The sequence below is a fragment of the Polistes dominula genome, unplaced genomic scaffold (genome assembly GCF_049000335.1).
Source record: "Polistes dominula isolate Pdom_NZ unplaced genomic scaffold, Pdom_raw_medaka contig_49, whole genome shotgun sequence".
Classification (NCBI taxonomy): Eukaryota; Metazoa; Arthropoda; class Insecta; order Hymenoptera; family Vespidae; genus Polistes; species Polistes dominula.
Window position 1 is genome coordinate 367,957 of NW_028300914.1, and position 19,368 is coordinate 387,324.

At 38.2% G+C, this 19,368-nt stretch overlaps 1 protein-coding gene and 1 long non-coding RNA gene across 3 annotated transcripts in view; one reads left to right on the top strand and one right to left on the bottom strand.

The window, feature by feature from the left end:
* LOC107069354 (Krueppel-like factor 7) overlaps nt 1-19,368 on the top strand; it is a 228,228-nt gene that overhangs the window by 185,602 nt on the left and 23,258 nt on the right. For both annotated transcript variants that reach the window (XM_015326605.2, XM_089169963.1), the window contains exons 2-4: nt 18,124-18,306; nt 18,437-18,673; nt 18,875-19,086. In XM_015326605.2, the coding sequence (XP_015182091.1) occupies nt 18,124-18,306; nt 18,437-18,673; nt 18,875-19,086 (632 nt within the window). The remainder of the gene's footprint in view (nt 1-18,123; nt 18,307-18,436; nt 18,674-18,874; nt 19,087-19,368) is intronic.
* Nucleotides 2,548-11,565, bottom strand: LOC149033272 (uncharacterized). The gene is made up of 3 exons (XR_016175750.1): nt 11,383-11,565; nt 4,139-4,305; nt 2,548-3,896 (listed from the first exon to the last, which is right to left on the bottom strand). It is a non-coding gene; the product is annotated as an uncharacterized LOC149033272 (long non-coding RNA).

The following is a 19,368-nucleotide window of genomic DNA, read 5'->3' on the forward strand; positions in this document are numbered from 1 at the left end:
TTTTTAATTAATGCAGATTTTTCCTACGTAATTGTTATGATAATAAAATCGTGGATGAAAATAATTTAATAATCGTTGTTAAAACTGACTTGTGTAAAACAACTGAATGTGTTGTTAAAAAGTTAAATATTGATTATTCAACGATCGTTCGACATTAAAACACTTTTATTCATTTGGTCAGTATATTCAAACACATTTCAGCACATATTTCGTTAAATAAATGATAAACATATTTACTATTAAAATATTTTCTTCAATATAAATATTAATTTACCATTACTTATATTTGGAGCAAAGTTTATAAATATTGATATTTGATATTATAAATACAGACCGCAATTATTTAAAAATACAAGCCCAATAAATGTCAGCCTTAAAAATTGCTGTGCACCTTTTAAAATTCGATACTTAAAAAACACAATTAATAATCATACTAATCAAATATAGTTAATTTCTCGGAATCATGGGAGTTCCTTTGAATAAAAAGAAGTTGACAATTGGTTTAATATCATTCAAGAAAGGAAATTCTCCCAAGTCTCAAGGGATATGATTGCTGAGACCAAAGGGTCGAGCATGGTTGGAGTCTTTGAAATTTCACAGCTCATTATACACCGTAGGAATGCAGCAATATCCGCTTGTCCCTTGCTAGTCTCTCTCTCCTTTCGTTCCTACCCCTTTTGTCAGAGGTTCTAGTCGTTGGCGTCGTTCCTTCTGGCTCGTTGCAATAGCGTGACGTTCTTAAAAGAATTTGATATCGAATTCTTGGGGTCGGAGGTTAAGAGGGTTGGAGAGTCATGGATGGTGAGCTTAGCTGAAGGAAAAGGGGTGAGCTAAAAAAGAATCCAATGAAAAAGAGAGAAAACAAGATGGTAAAAGAGTACATTAACTTCAACTTCAACAAACTTCACTCATCATCCTATAACCATCGAAAGAAGCTGACTTTAGTTTAAGAGATGAAAGAAGATACTGAATATATCATAAAATTCAACTTAGAGATACCGACGATATTTCAAAGCTACGAAATTACGATAACTGACAATACTATTTTATCTGTAATAACGAATAACGATTTGCCGATATCGAAAATTCATACCTATCTTCATTCGATAATATTCAAGTTACAGGAATATTTCATTCTCGAATGCATCAGTTATTCTATGCACAGAATGTAGTAATGGAGATGATGCGTTAAGTAGAAGGAAAATTGAGGGAACGGAAAGATAATACGAATTTTCAAATGGAAAATGAGTGAAAGATTTAGATCGATATACGAAGACACCAAAAAGAAATAAGACAAAAGAAAAAAGAAATAAAATGAAGAGAAGATAGGATCGTTGGACTTGCAAATGAATTCAAAAAGAAATCATTTTTCTAGAGACCGGTAGTAATTAGCATAATCTACTTAAAACCATAACGAATCGGACCCGCGTACTACCTTCAACGGTCACTACTTTCCTTTCAGCGCTCACAAACATAAAATCCTCTCGTTTGAGCTTCGTTGATAGTAATCATGGTACGCCTCTAAGCGCAATAGAAGCCTGCCGAAACTCGATTGCATAACGAGATAGTCCGTGAGGGTGTACGATGAGATTTCCCGCTTGTCTTTCTCCTTCTATCTTACACTCTCTTACTATTACTATCTCTTTCTCTTTCTCTCTTACACTTTCGTCACTCCCTTCGCAAAGTTCTCTCATAAAAGTGGAAGTTGGAAGCGGGACTAATCTCCGACGTTGCAAAGCGTCTCTATCGCATAGCACGTGCAACGCTTCGAGTTTAGACACCAAAGACTAAGGTGTTTAATGATGGCGGTTAATTAAATCGAATTATCGGACGAAAGTATCTTATCTTAATATCGCTGAACAATCTACTTATTTACTTACTTACTTACTCACTTACACTCTTACTTATTTATTCTTTTGGCTGAGAAAAGTATAAAATTATGTACGCTACAGTTTGATTATTTTACGCAATATATGTATTAAGATTTTTTTGTAATATATAATTAGGAATAAACTCCTCTCCCTTAAAAAAAAAAAAAAAAAAAAAAACAAACAAACAAACAAACAAATATAAAAATATAAAAAGGGTCTCGTAATACTTCGAAATAAGAAAGTTGTTTTAAAAGGTAAAAGTAAAAGTCGTCAATTAACTCGTACGTTTCTTCTGAAACCTTTTACGTGACGAACGAGTATACGAATTAATGAAAGTATCTTGCAACGGGATCGAATCCCAAAATGGACATCACCATGCTGCGGGAAGTTCGAATTTTCCGCTAGCGACTCTTGTTGAAACATAGCAAGCGGGTTTCGTAGATCAAGCTCTTTGATTAGTAAAGCGACGAGAGCTACGAGCTAATTTTCCAGTTACTTCGTTACTACCAAAGCAAACAAGAGGGATTCAAATTCTGTGTTTGATTCTTATCATCCTAAGACGCATCTTTTAGTCATTCTATTTGTATTTTTTTCTCAATTTCTAAATTGTTATTTTTATAAAACCTAAAATTAGATTCATAATCATTTAAGGTATATCACATCTTTCTAGAAACAAATCTATCTTTTTCGTGTTGTTGCATATAACAAATAATCTAATTATTAAAATTCTTACTAATTGTTTATTATATAATTAAAGGGAAGAGAGTAGGCATGTTAGTAAAGGTGAATCAAAGACGCGATCAAGGGAAGTAATTTCCAAGTCGGTAAATTAGCTTGGACCAGGTTTATAGGTCGTTGCGGCTTAACGTCGTATACCTGAAACGTTCTGTTAAGTACGAAAGATAGCATTTAACGTCAGCGATTAACGCACGTTCCTGGATCGTCGCAAGCAGGCGAAATGACTTCCTTGTATTCGCATAAAGCGCAACAAGTGAAGGAGTTATCCTTGTTCCTTGCACACGTACTTGCACACTGACATATATCTACGCGAATGCAAACGTACACACTCTCATCTCTTCTTTCATATTAGCTGCTTGTTGTGTTTCACCATCGTGAGTATTTTTTCTGCATTTTTTAATGATTCAATCATGTCGGCGGATCGTTAGAGTGAAACGTCGTAAGACCGGTCCAGATATTTATGCGTGTTTCTTACTTGCGATATTACTTGACAAATCGTTGGAAATTAAAAAAGAGAAAGGAGGACAGCCTTTTTTTATTTATTTATTTTTTTTTTTGCTTTAAATCGATCCGTAATATTTCATCTTACTTACAATCTCAACGAGATAAATCGTATTTTAATACTTCGTAGTTCGATCATAAATACGTACAAGCATATTACAGAGCAATAAATGTTCATATATATTAAGTAGATCAATAAAAATAAGTTAACATCTTTCGCAGTATAAAAAAAGCATATGTTTTTTCCCCCGAAAAGTTCATACACCGATTTACGAAAATATATCCAACACATTTCTTTGAATCATATCATACGTATAACACAGAATACATCAGTGCGATGTCTTCAAATTTTCATTCAAAGTAAATAGGAATTCTTCACGTAACCCAATAGAAGGTATTGTAAGCAACAACAACAGTTACCAGTATGTTGAATAGAATAGAACAACTTGCAGCGTGTGTGTTTGTCGTGTTTTAAAAGATCCCTTACGTTGAGTTGGACAAGAGGTAGAAAAGAAAAAGAGCTTTACTTCAGGTGGAAGGGAGAAGAATTCTCCAGAGTGAAATAGTCGCGTATTCGAACGCGCGGAATTGCGTCGTTCTACTTTTCTTCCAACATCGTTCCACATTCTGGCCGAGCTCGTACAAAGAATAAAGCTGGGCTGTTTGCCTCTTGGACTACCCCTAGTACTATTCCTCTCCTCCCCCATTTTATATTTCTCTTTCTTTTACTCTTCTCGCAGTGAAGGTTTACACATGACTACGCGTCCGTAGACTGGAAACTCGAGACTGAAACAAACACAAGCACGAATACTAAGCGCGTGTACGCAACATTTGTGTGTGTGTGTGTGTGTGTGTTGTACGCGTTGCTCGTACTTCTCGCAAGGGGTTGTCGTTGCTCGACCGGGTTGAAAGGGGTCGGACTGTACGAGGGGCAAGGACATCAAAGCGAGATTGGCCGTGTAAACCTTCGAGCAACAAAGTCAGCTCCACCTCCCTCTCCTATCTTCTTCTCTCTCTCTCGTACTCACTTTGGTATCATCTATATATGTGTGTGTTCTTCTCTTTCCCTTCCTTCCCTATTCCTCATTCGGCTCGTCTCTCCAAAAGCAGCAGCAGCAGCAGCAGCTCGCGTTACGAGACTCTCTCCCTAACATCGGGACCATCGAGGACGAAGCGATGCGCTTACAAGAGGGTCCTTGAGAAACATACCGTTATATGCAATGCGAATAAGAGGATGGATGGACGACGCTCTTTGGCTCGCGTAGATTGGAATGGTTTTTCTTTTTTCCCCTTTTTTTATTTCTATTTTATCTCTCTCTCTCTCTCTCTCTCTCTCTCTCTCTCTCTCTCTCTCTCTCTTTCGGAAACCAATATATTCAGGAGAAATGAGAGAAGGAATGCAAGTACATTTATTGGACTATTTGATATTCATTCTTTTTGTAATAATATAAAATACTTCTGTTTTTATGTGTTAAAGCGAGCGAATAATGTGTCTATTATGTAATATAATAATGTTGAAAATATACACAATTGACGTGTTATTAATAAAATAGAAAATTATTAGTTCTCGACGAGAAAAGATTAAAATACGCGAATTTTGATTTTATAGTATAATCGAGGGAATGATAAATTGTTGGTTTTGCTAACTACGAAAAACGTTTAAAGGCGCGATAAAAGAGTGAACTTTAGATTCGAAAGAACGTCGTTGGTAGCTTGATGTATGCGCATAATTTTTCGAATATACCTAATATTGACTTAGCGTGCTAAAGCACACACGAATTATGCATCCGATGCGAAATCGGTGTGAGGAAAATAAAGAAATGTAACGAAATAATGAATGAGCGAGAGAAAGAGAGAAAGAGAGAAAGAGAGAAAGAGAGAAGGTGTATAAAACTAACATAAGTGTTCGTTAACGAGCCACAACCGAGTACACAGTATTTCGATGAAAGGAAAACGTAGTTGAAACGATAAAAATTAAGTTTAATTTATGAACTTTTAATAAAGTAAATTGTAAAAGAAAAAAATGGAAAAGAAAATGAAAAAGAAAAAAAACAATAAAGAGAGAAAGAGTAGGAAAAATGGGCCAAGTATGCTCTCGATGTGGACTTTTTTCTTTGGTCTTATTTCTCTCTCTTTTTATCTAAGAGTCTATCGTTTTGCGGTAGGATTAAATGATTCGTGGCGTCGCCATTAAAGAGTCCCTCGAGCGTAAGGCTAACGATTTATCGAACATCGATTACGATCTTGGGTTTATAATTGCAAGGAATCGCCATATTTTCAAACTAATTTTTTAGAACATTAGGAAATAATATTTTTCTTTATATAGAAAATCTGATTATTATTTGTGACAGATGGAGCGTATATATTTCATGTATAATTTTGTATAATAAATCATTATTTCATTGGATATATGCCAAAAAGTTGTATCGAAAGTTTTCTATGGAATACGAGGAGATGTATCGTCTAGTTGCAACTTTATATATGTATATATACGATTTGTTGGATGAAAAATTCTTTCGAGAAAGAAAGAGAAAGATGTCTTGACTTGTTGATATATATTCGAAATACAGAAACTCACCTAGATTTAACAGGGTAAAACTGGGAAACGTATATTTCGAAAGTTAAAGGAAAAAAATATTTCGTCGTAGCTTGAAATATTTGTATAGATGTATCTTCGTAGTAATAAATTAGTTTTTTATTCGTGATCGTATTTAAAATACATTTATATAACCGTGTTAAACGTGGGGGCCTTCGCTGTGTGCCATATTTGACCGGTTCGCACCCAACTTGGCCATATTTTAATTAAAATTATCGCGATCTATCCGTGTAACTCGAAGCCCCGTTTTCGCTCAACGTTGGTTGGCACGGTGATTCGTTAAAATCCACTTCTCGCGTTCTCCTTTTAATTGCCCCCTTTTCAGAATCTAGCCTTTCCGATCCAATCGGAGCGTTCTACATTCTCGAAGCTCTAAGCGCGTTTCGAGGAGATCGCGAGGAAAAATAAAATTTCGATTTGTTCTTCAACTTTATACTGAGTGGCACCATTTTTATCGATCAATCTTAAAGCATAGCTAAGATCATTCACGATTTGGTGCAATATTTCTAAATAAATTTCTTCCAGTTCTTCATATGCCATAAGATGCGAATATTATTTTTATTATTCGTCCGTCATAAATTTGTATTTAAATTTAATATTATATAATGTTTTTCATTTTTTAATTGAATATATTTTTTGTATAATTAAACGAATATTTGTACTGATTTATATAAATGGGACATCCAGTATTACTTTCTTCTTCTCCTCGTTTAAAAATCTCCTTCATCTCGAAAAGTTCTCTCCGCAATTCCGAGACCAAGATTATTATCGAATTCACTTTATGCTCGAATTAAATCGCGACCCTGTTTGCTCCTTCAACGAGACGTATTAAATTTCGTTGCTAAAGAAAAATAGACCTCTTGCTTTTCACACCTATAAGAAGTCCAACTACGTGTATCAGACGAACCCAAGAAATGTTGAAAAGAAGAAGAAGAAGAAGAAGAAGAAGAAGAAGAAGAAGAAAGATACCTAATATAATAACCGAAGCAAGAACGACCGGCCGTCCACCTTGTATTTTACTCTCCGAAAATCAATTCCCATAAACAACTCGTTCTTCTGTCGTCTGCAATCTCCCGGCGAACAAACCGCATCGGAAAATGGTCAATCTCAAGAATACCAAGGGTAAAAGAATGATGATGTTTTATGTTATTTCGTACGAAAGGTTTAGAAAAAGAAAAAGTAAGAAAGAATGGTGAAAAAAAGAAAAGAAACAAGAAACATAGAAACTGTTATATTCTACTTCGCGTCATCTTTTACTTTCCAACTATCATATCTTTTATTATTATCATAAAATTTACTTGTTGTAAAATTCTTTGAGTATATTATAATTATCTTTGAGTAGGAATTAAAATACCATCCTGAGTGCTCTTAAACTTGCCATGTAACAAGTACGAGAGAAGGAAGGAAGGAGAGTAGTGAAAGAAAAAGATGATGGGAAGAGAAATCAGGAAAAAAAAGAAATCAAGATGCAGAGAAAGAAAATAATAGAAAATGCTCGGTAATCTTCTTTCCATTCTTCCTCCTCGTAATTCGTGAAGCGCAATTTCAGAAAGGAAAATACACCGAAAAGTAGCATGAGGGGAAGAGGGTAACGGTAGTAGAAATATATCTATTTTTAGATTACTCTTTTATTCCATCGCCCTGGCTGCCCAAGCGCGAGAGACCGAGTGCCCGTTATCCATTTCAAGCACCTCTCTCTCTCTCTCTCTCTCTCTCTCTCTCTTATTTCTCTTCTCTAAATGGAAGATCCGAAGAACGCCGCGAAAAGTCGAACCCGCGCGTCTCGAGGGTTTCGCTTCGCGTCCTCTCCACCTCGTTCTCGTTCTCGTTCTCGTTCTCGTCCTAGTCCTCGTCCTCGTCCTCGTCCTCGAGAGCAAGTCGAGCGGTTTAAAGTTATGGCCTCGAGGTTTCGTCGCAGTTCAGCGCCGCTACGAACTGCACCGGACTCAAACTTTTCCTTTACTCTTTCTCTATTACACCCACTCTTTTCTTCCTATCCCTTTCCTTTTTCTTTTCTGTCTCCGCATAGGGTGATTTACGTGATTCTACGACACACACGCATGCAAACATATAGAAACACTTACACGTGAATATACCAAGATATAAAACGAATCCAACAAAGTTTTTGTCACCATAGTACTATCACATATTTTGGTTACTTTTAAAACAATTATCGTGATAATTAATCAAAGTATCGTTAATAGAAGTAATAGCAAGGAGTTACTTTACGAATGCATACACGTACACGCACACACATATCCAATGATTGTGTTATGTATAGATGTTAGTTCGAACGAACAATTCCTCCGTTTTCTTTCCCTGTTTTATTCAAAGTCTCTTCGCAAGCGTTTCTCGGAACGTCCTTTTACTCATACCTTCCTACATTCCTACTCTCATTTTATCTCATGCACGTTCGTCCGTTGGTTCGTACATTTTGAAAGTTAGGAAGCGATCGATGAACATCGTCGTCATCGATATCGATCACTATCTCTTTCCCCTGATGATCATCGCTATCGATGCCATCGGTACGAAACGCGATATCCATTCGACGGATATATCCATCTGCTATTCAAATACACTGAACCAAGAGCGTTCTACAACGTACATTGGGAGAGGGTGAAGGGGATGAGGAAGGGTGAGGAAGAGCGGGAGGGAGGAGAGGACAACGATGACAACATCTTGTTGCTTTCGCTTCGATACGATACGATTTATCCTGCACAAAGTTGACGTTCATACACGCACGCGTGTATGCATATATGTATGTGCACGCGCGCGCCAGTATATGTGTTGTTTGCGAGGAATTCGTTGAAATTTATAGAAGCGCTGTATTAAACATGATAGAAACTTTGCTTATATGTACATGTATGTAAATCGTAATGCAACCGTACTCCATATCCGTTTCAGAAGAATGGACTTCAATACATTATATACGCGTATACATATACATATATACATATATAGATATGTATATGTACACGTAACGAAATAATTCGAATTACAGATCGAATCGAATCGAATCGAATCGATGGCCTTCGCGTTTATTTTCCTTCCAACGAGACGACGGAGTAAGAGAGTGTAAGGGAGATAGAGGTAAAATGAAGAATGAAAAAGAGTGGATGAGTAGGAAGGGGCCGAAGAGGGGGTACGCTTGTAAAAAAAGCGATCGTATCGCATCGTATCGATCGAATGATGCATCTCCGATTTCGATGTGGTACGGAAAACGGAAAAGGTTTGAAATCGATCGTTACATGCAGCCCCCGTTCTCGAATAGGATGTCACGTCACCGTGAAACGTGCGATGCAAGCTCTTTCTCTTCTCTCTAGTTTCCCCTTTCCCTTCCATTATCCTCACCGCCATCACCACCGGCCTCCTCCTCTTCCTTCTCCTCTTCCTCCTCCTCCTCCTACTCCTCCTCATCATCATCCTCATCCCTCTCTACCACCTTTACTTCCTCTCTTTCTCATTCGTCCTACGTTCAACTCTCCCTACATTTCTCTCTCTCCCTCCCTACTCCCCTCTTTCTCTCAACGTAATCATACGAGCGTGAACCATACGTGAAACGCATGTTCTCATACGTCCTGAGTTCTTCTACCAACCCCTCCTACCCACCCCCTTATCCCGTACTCTTTTTTCTCACCCTCACTCTCTCTCTCTCTCTCTCTCTCTCTCTCTCTCTCTCGTGGTACTCCTGCTTCCGTATGACATTCATAATGTCTATCTATTCACTCGACCGAGCACTGGCTCTGACAGCGTATGAATTCCAACTTGAATATGTATTGTCGGTACTAAATTAATATATACGGCCACGAACGCGCTACTATCCACTCGTTTTCCCCCCTCCTATTTCCCCTACTCTTCTTTTCACGATTTTTCCTCTCTCGACTCACGCAATTTCTTTCTTTCTCTTTCAAACTTTCTTCTTCTTCTTCTTCTACTTGTTCTTCATTTTAAAGCCTCCCTATTCTTCTTTCTCTGTCTGGTTCTCTCATTTGGTCCGGGTACTACTCGAAATGTAATTTAATAATGTCTACCACTACCACCTGAACTATTGTCAGAACCAGTACTATTTTCATAGCTGGTGCTGGTGCTAGTGCTGGTGCTGGTCTCCAGAATATTACACGATTCAACAGCGTGGAATAACGATTTTTCCAAGGAGAACCACCACCACTAGCAGCAGCAACAGCAGCAGCAGCACCTCACCGTTAGACGTGCTAACTCATTTCTTTCTTTCTTTCTTTCTTTCTTTCTTTCTTTCACTCTAGTTTCTCCTTGTTCACCTTTCGTTTTTTTGCTCTCCCTTTCTTCAAAAGAGAGATAGAAAAGAAAAAGAGAGGAGAGTAGATCCAACTAGGTTGGATAGCGCGTTATAATTCCAAGGTTCGCACGCGTAATCCGTTGGCTCGTTCCGTTTCTTCTTTCCACGAATGAGTTGAAATCGGAGGATTTGCGAAGAACGATTCGCTTCGTCGATTAAAATTCTCTACCTTTCTTTTACTCTTTTTATTTTTTCCTTCTTTTCTTTCTTTCTTTATCTCTGTGCTCTCGTGTCTTCTCGTTTTACGGGACGACTCGTTGAATATTTGCCAGGGCGATTAGATGCGTTCTGCAGAAACGAGAATTCGTTTCTATCTTTTCTTTTTTTTTTTATCCTTATCTATCTATCTATCTAACTAGCTTGCTTGCTTGCTTGCTTGCTTGTATTCTTGTTCGAAACGATTCAGAGAACGGGAAGATAAATACAAGAAAAAAAGATATAAAAGAATCGATCGATGAAAGATAAAAGAGTAAAGGAAGTTGTGCGACGAGGAACAACGTACAACGACGCGATGGGAAATGTCTGACATTACAGTTCGTCAGGTACGGACCGCATTTCGATACGCCTCATTACGCAGATTTCCAGAAAGAGAGAGAGAGTCAGAGAAAGAGAGAGAGAGAGAGAGACGAAATAAAGAACAGGTTGGCCCGTACGCGAATATTCCCTGTCTCTATTTCTCCCACATTTCATACTGTTTATAGTTAAAAGAAAAAGAATAAAGAAATAGAATATAGGAAAAACTAGGTAAAAGAGAAAAATGAGATTGGAAGAAGAAAGATTTCAATTTCAATAGAATCTACCTACTATTTATCCAAAAATGTTGTTTTTCACAAAGTTTAATACCGATTTACAAAATATATATTCTTGAGTGTAACATATTTAATAATAAAAAAGTATTTTTCTAATAATTTTTATTCAAATTTAGAAGGAATTTTCTAGGCAACCCAATAATATATATATATAAATAAATACATAGAAAAAGAAAGATGGATAGACGGAAACATAGAGAAGGAGAAAGAGATAGATAAAGATAGATAGATATAAAGTAGAATTGTTAGGTTGTTGAAAAGAATAAAAAGTAGAAACGCGAATGGTGGTACTACTTCCCCATCCCACCGAACCCGTTCCATCTTACTTCATTTTCATCTTTCTTACCACTCAGACGTTCACTCCCACCCACACGTTCGAACTTGCATTGGCGCAAGAATCGCAATTCTTACCTTATAGATATATATATATCTACGCTAACACAAGAATGATCGACTAGGAGCTTTCTACAGTACCGACTACAATGGCGCAGGTATATATTTTTCATAATGCAAGGCTATACATTAAAGAACATCCAATATGAAAGTACGCACATACACGATTACTCCTACGAACAACTATCCTCCTCTTCTTTTTGATCGTTCCGAAAGGAAAAGCTCCTACGTTTCATCGTAAAAGAGCCACTCTAAGCTCGTGCCTATGCTACTCTACTGCTGCTGCTACTACTACTACTACTACTACTCCTACTACTACTATTACTATACTAGTATACTAGTTCTCCGTGTCGTAGCTCGTGTCGAACGCCTCGAGAACTCCTGTGTGCCTCTCACCTTCCCTGCTTGTCATTCTCTTTGCACTTCTCTCACTCACTATTACTACTACTACTACTATTCCCTTCCCCCACGCTCATTCTCGGTCGTCCTCTTCGCGAGCGAGGGTGCAAGGTATGACGTATTGACACCTCAGCCCACTCATCCTCGCCATTTATCGTGAATAGACAGCTCGAACTACTCTCTGCTGAGCTCCGACGAACGGACATGGCGGATACATATTTCACGACACGAACGGTCCACGTCGATACGTTTTACTCTCTTCTCTTTCTCTCTCTCTCTCTCTCTCTCTCTCTCTCTCTTTTTCTATTTCTATGGTTTACGTACAAGCACGAGTCTACCTAGTATAAGACCGTCTTGATTGGTCGACTCTACTAGCATTTATTCTCTCTATCGTTGCTCCTACACCTGGATATCTTCCAATCTCGTTTTCATGCGAAACCTACAAGAACCATTAATCGTTTCGTCGTGGTTTGAATAAGAAACTGTTCTGTAAAATTACGCGTAAAATACCGTCGAAGACACGTTCGAGGTCGGTTTACCAACATGACATACATATGTAGTAAAATAATGGGAATAGGATTTCTTTTTTTGTAAAAAAATCTGGGTAAAGTAATGCTGAGATTGCCAAATAGGGAAAATAAAAAGATTAAAATTGTATACGGTGCAATGGCAACATTGATTCAAGGATCATTATTAAGATGAACAACTTCAAAAGCTGCAAAGAACCTCAATATTGATATTTAAAAACCGCAATTATTATTGTACGAACCTAATATTTGAAAGAATATCATCGTTGGTACAACCTCGACCATTATCAATATTGTAACGTTTACATTAGCTGTTTGATGTAACTGTTTTAACAGTAATACTGAAGATCAAAACGATAAAAATATTGGGTTGGGTTGGTGGTGGGTACTATAGCAAATAATGAGCTTGTTCGATAAAAGTAAGGTTCTTTTCTTCTAAGAGACTTTATAGAAGGAAAGCTAGTTAGTTTGCGGTTCTTCCAAGAATTTGAATCCTATGATCCTTGGCACCGATCCCTCTCTTGCGCTCCCAATCTTCCACGAGAACTGACATTGCCTTTACTTTGAAGCCAATGCGCTGACAAGGAGTAGAAGAAGAAGGTTGGACGGTAGAAACGTGGGGGGATGAGTGAACAGGAGAAAGAAAGAAAGAAAGAAAGAATGAAAGAGGGAGAGAGAAGAAAAGAGGAATCGTTTTCACGGGAATAGAAGCGGTATATAAGAAAGAAAAGAAGCCACCATTCTGGCGACAAGCCTCTCTCTTTCAGTTCTAACAAAGGAACTGCGGAGACTAATAAAAATCGACTGTTTGCTTAGCCAGTGCTATTACGCCAGTGGTGGTGGTTGGGTATCGTACGAGCCAATGAACGAACGAAAGAACGAACGAAAGAACGAACGAATGAACGAACGAACGAACGAACGAACGAATGAATGAACATAAGATCGTACACGTACTCTGGGCAAACTCGAAGATGGATTTACGAGCTGAACGATGGAGAATTTATTTCCACTCAAACCAAGCTTAGTTCTTTTACACCTACGCTAATCTACAACTTAACATTACCTGTTCTCTAGATACAATTGAAAAGATAACTCAGATGACCAATTAATTACAGATAATAAAATTAAGTATGTACACGGTTTATACTTGTTCTTAAGAATTACTACTATCTACTACTGTGTTACGACGTCGAGACACTCTTGAATTATGAAGACTTTACGATCTCTTATGTGTATTCATCTAACGTCAGAATAAATCGTGTTACATTTAGGTAATGTGTGTGTGTATATATGTGTCTGTGAAAGATCGTAAACTAGTAGTTAGGGTTACAGGCTAAAGCAACTGAGCTCGTTTCTTGAACAGGTTCCACGCTTTAGCGGATGAACCGATATCAAAGGGAATTTACTTTACCGAGTGCGTTTCTCCTTCGTGTTGTCGTTGTCGTCGTCGTCATAGTCCCAGTGGTTACAAATTGCCAGTTAACGAGCTTAGACGCATGGAGATCCTTAACGAGATGACGTCACAACAATAACAAACAATTGCAAATGTCTTCTCCTTTTTGGTCATGCTAAGAAGGAAAAGAGAGAGAGAGAGAGAGAGAGAGAGGATGAGCGAACGAACGATGAGCCCTTAACGAGACTAGCTAGATGCCCGCATAGCATTTCTATTGGTTGGACAAGAACCGGCAATGCACTCGAGGCATCTGTCCAGGGATATCGTTCAGTGGTGAGAAGAGGACAACAGAGCCTCTGAATTAGTCGTAAGTCACTCAACCACGGCTTGTTAGCGTCGTTAACCCTGACCCCAGGACATCATCCTCTCTCCCTCTCATTTGTTGAGTACCGTCATGCCCTTCTGATGCAGTTTTGACTGGATACTGCTGTGGTCGGTGGACCAAAACGGTTATATTCACTCGCAAGTTTCTTTTTACACGCTTTCTTTATCCTCATTCCGCGAATCATCCCGAATTTCTCAGAATATTTTCTTCTCTACAATATGTTGGGTTATTAATTGTAAGTGCGAAAAAATGAAGGAAGTATTCTAAAAATGCGTTTCTATCATTCCTGTTCATTTTTATTATTCGTCGTTTATGAAATGACTTTTTGTTGTTTATGTAAGTTGATTAATTATAAAAGAAAGTGAATATTTGAAGCTTAGGAAGTACCGCAATAACAGTAAACGAACGCATAGTATAGAAGTGAGTAAGTACATAAATTATGCACCGTGAATTGTACGGTTAAATCGTAGCGCCAAGGTGACGTGCCAATGTCGAGTCGTTATCTCCATTTTGGCAAGGTTTTTACGCGGCACAATGACCCAAAAGAAGAGACGAGACTATATATTTCATTTAATCGTTTTCCTCGTCCGAAATCTGCTCCGATCCTTTCGAAATTTACCTGACTCCGCCCTCTTAGCGTGACTAAAGTACAAAAAGAAAGAGAAGAATAAGTAGAAAAAGGATGCTTGGAGAAAAAGATGGGTGCAATAAAAAGGATGGAAGATGGGAATGAGAGAATGGCTGAGTGAGAGAAGGAACGTCGTCGGCTCGATCGAAAATTTCGTAGCTTCACAGAAGAAAAGAATAAAAATAAGAATAAGAAAGCTAAAGAGACACGGTACCGGAGAAGAAAGCGCATGTGAAAGAGTGAAAGAGAAAGAAAGTGGTGGTGGGAGGTTGGGTTGGGAGGGAAAGGCGAGATAAATTCGCGGGTTTACGGCGCCCTTAAAGTTGCGGGAATCTTTTTAACGACCTGGCAGGCTGCCACCGTTGGTAGGACTACCTTAGAAGAAGTAAAAGGAGAAGAAGAAGAAGAAGAAGAAGAAGAGGGGAAAACTGAAAAGCTTTTCGATGGTCATGTGCGCGCGCGGGAATGCGCGTTCACGTGAACCGTATTCGCAAGAATTCTGCTAGGGTTATCATTCATTTTCTCTCGAGCGAGCCACCGGCTCTGATAATGACAGTCCCACGGAATTACTGCGGAACTTCGCATTTTCCTTTCCTAGTGAAATTGCGAGAAACCGAGTGTATGCATCTATGTAAGTTTCTCTATGTGTCTATGTGTACTTAGATACGTGCTGAGAGATATCTGCTGAGAGAAAAGGCGAATCTAGCTCGTACAGTTCTTCGAACGGAGAAGCCGGAAGATTACCTCTCCCCTTACAGTACTGCTACTACTACCACTACTAGAATAGTACTAGTACTAGTATTCGTGAACTAGGTCGCAGCTAGATTTTTTCCTTTTTTTCTATAGTTCTGTTTTTCTCCACTCGTCTCGTTTCTTCTTTTCTTCTTCCAGCATTTCCTGCTTTTCTTAATACACACGTTACGTGTATACATACCGACACTCATTCGTCACTCCCTAAGCTTTATCTTTCTTTTTTCTTCAGATGTCTCAGTTTTCCCCTTCTTTCGAAAGATCACCTAGAATGATTCATTTTTCTTTCTGAAATCTCGTTACCGTATCAACTGTATGCTTCAACTCATGCCGAGTGATTACCGCCTGAATCGAATTCACAATTGAAGTATAGAGAAAAAATAAAAGAAGGGAAAATAACTTAGCATGGATTTCACACGCGAGGGATTGCGATAAAAAGCAACAAGAATCGTTACTTCCTAGTCTCAGCCTTTTCTTTCTCATTTCTTCTACTTCATTGTTATAGTTTCTCCTCTCGTTTTCTTAGCTATGTCTTGTTTTTTTTATTACGGTAACATCGAGATTATTTTTCTCGTCGATTTATATAAACGACGCTGTTATTTTCGACCCTGAATTATTTTCTATCGTTTGATAACATTTTGTCTAGCAATAAATCTATCTTATGACTTTTACAAATATTATTTATTCAATAAAATGTTTGGCTAGCAATAATAACAACTGCATTTGACATTTGCTTTAGAATTTTCAATGGAAATCGTAGATCATATATTCGAGACTCTAAGAAACTTAGCAGTGGGCATCGTCTAAAATCGTAATGGACGATTTCGCGAAGAAATACTTGATGATATTCTTTCTTGCTTGGAAAACGGCCTCCCGGCCATTGTGATAGACCACGAAGGCGCCCTGAACTTCCTTGAATTATTACGCAGTTTCGTATTTAATGGATCCAATGGTAAAAAAGACGAGTTGGTCAAGTAGCTTCGAAGAAGTCGTAAAGCTACGCTGGCAAACTCTTATAAGCGAAAAGCTTTTGCTTATTTTTCCGAGTCTTCTTTTATTTCCTTACTTGTCTCTTAGAAGTATCGTGAAACGAATGACAAAACAATAGGAATGCAAATATTTAACAGGAAATTCGATTACTACTCGCTCCAAAATTTGAATTTATACATTTCCTACATTCGTATGAAGCTTATTCGCATGTTAGAAATAACCTGTAAACATTGTAAATTGTATGCAAGAGAGAAAATAGAAACACACAAAAAATGATGAAAAATATATAAAAGGCAATAACGCTGAATTTATGCAGCGGCATCTATCAAGAACAGACTGTTACCAAGACGCTGATAAAATTCCTTTTAAGATTATAATAACGTCGTTAGAGAGGAGTGTTTCCTTCCCTCTTTTCGCCTCCCTACCCTTTACCACTTCTTCTTCACCTTTCCACAGCAAACTTTTAATCGTGAATAATGGAAAAGTCGGCCAGAGCGATTATTTTCAACGTTGGATAAAGAAAGAGAGGATGGATGGAAGAATCAAAGGGCATCATGCACGCGCACTCTTCGAACTTCTTCGTGCCGATGTCACATTGTTCCTGCTAAAGAATCCTTGTCGAACAAGAAAATGGACGGCCTTTTTAAACGACGCCTTAGCTTTTTTTTAAAAACCACGTCGAAAATTCTTGTCCTCTCGGCATCGTTCGCTTGACAAAAGTTTGAGTAAAGAAGAAGAAGAAGAAGAAGTGAAAGAGTGTGAGCGAGCGATGTTGGAAGTAAAGTTGAAGAAGTAGTGGATGAGGATAAAGGAGGGAGTGATGATGGCGAAGGAAGAAAAAGAAGGGAGAATCGATAAGCGTCGCGGCATTTTGCTATCGACGTTTTCGTCGTCGCTCTCTAGTCGATAGCCATTCCCCATGCGAAGATATTACAGCGTTTGGTCACGTTTCCTATTTCGTAGCTTCGATTAGCGTTACGATGATTGGGAAACGCGTCCAATGCCGATGCCGATGTTGGTCTTTACGGTATTAAGCAAGATTATAATCGCAGCTGATTCCCCTTGCTTTATCGATCCTTTTCGTATCGTAAGGGTTGCGGTAGTTTTAGTAAAATATACAAAACCAATGATGACAGAGATGAAGAGAATTTTCCTATTATTGTACGTGCGATTAATTCGTTATTATTTTTTGGAATATATTAATACGGCAAAAAATGGATATATCAGTTGCAAAAGATTGTTGTTTGGTTAGTTAGAGGATCGAAAGGAAAACTATTTGTTATAGGTGGAACACGGACACGTTGTCCGAAGGAAGTCAGTAGGGATGCTGGCGAGTTGTATGGGACTTGACTAGGTTTAGGACGACGTAATCTCATTTGGGGTTATGGTTGTTGCACAATTCCTACCAGTAGATATTATAACTTTGCACTCTCTCCGAGGAACTATAGCCCAAACTGGCACAGCCTACGGGAGAGACTACCAACTTTCCTAACTTCGGACTAGTTACGTCAAAGTACTTCTATATATATAACGTGCTTCGCCTAATAATTTTCTACGTTGTTTAGGTACCAGCTTCGTCTTTTAGATTGAAATAGCATTAGTCATGAGATAAATTTATATTATGAAATTAGACAACATTTATTTCACAATTTGAAACCCACAAAAAAATGTATCCGCGTTCTAAGCTAGACGGAATCGAATATATATTTCTTTCTATTCATTTTATATGTCCCTTGATATTTCCAGCATCTATGTAGTACGTAGCACAAAGACGTAATCGCTAAGATGTATCCACCCCTCTAACGAACCCTCTTGTCTCTTCTTTCAGACATGCTACGAGATGGAGAGGTACCTGAAGGACGAACCGAAGTTCTTACAACAGAAGTCCTCACCAGAGGAGACCATGGAATTATGTCAGGAAACCTTGGAAGATTTCAGGGCGCCCTTTTCCTGGGACCCAAAAGTCACATTCACCGCCCCTCTACAATGCGAATCTCCGATCAAAACGGAGGTGAGTAACCGTAAGAATGATCTTAACAAAGCAAAAAATCTCACTTTTTTCCTTTGGATTCATTATTGAAGTTGTTAGAAGTCTTTTCCGATTCAAATTTAAGCTTTTTTTTTTGTATTCTGTCACGAAGGGTTTAACATCGTCAGATGAGAGAGAAGTGGTTAGTCTGGATTACAACAAATTTGGCCCCTGCGATCCCAACCACAATGGCCGTGATAGGGATCTTAGCGAACCACACTTCGATACTCTATCGATGTCCTCGGGTATTTCAGGGTGTTCGACGGTATCTTGGGAGAGCCATCATAGCAGCTGTTCAATGATTATTGTTAAAAAGGAACCAAGCGAATATGGAGATGAGGAACACGAGGTATATTATTGATCGTTGCTTTACAAAATTATTTTCAATATTTACTGCAATAGAAAAGTTTTCTAGTAAGAAGATTGATAAAAGAAAGCCATGTCAATCTGTTAAATATTAGGATCTTAGTTAGAAACTAAGGATAATAGAAGAGTTTCATTACGAGTGTTTTCTCCTATTGCGTAATGAGAATGACCACTACTATAACAGGAGATCGAAGAAGAAGAGGATAGCGGGTGCGAGAGCGAAGGTCAGATCCTGACACCGCCGTCGAGTCCAGGCTCGGGTCAAGGTCATTCCAACTCCAGTCACTCGTCGAGCAGTAGTCCGATGCTCGACGTGCACAACCTCAACCTTCATGGGACAACCGGTAGGAGTGCCATCGTCAGGGTTACCACCAGTAACGCGCAGAGCGTCGCGAGGTAAGTCCTCGTAAAACTCAAGTATCTACTTTCTCCCAATTCCCGTTGCAAGTGCGTTCAAGTAACGTCCATGACAATTCTAAAAGTTGCTTTTCAACATCTTTCAAAATACAACAAGTTTGATCTTAATATCAGTAATAATTTCGTTAAAAAGAAAAATATTATTTATTTAGTTCCTGATAATCCTGATAATTGAAGAACCATCCGATAATTATAATTTTTACTATCTGTTCCTAATTATCTCTGATCATTGTTTTTTCTTTTTTTTTTTTTTTTGTAACG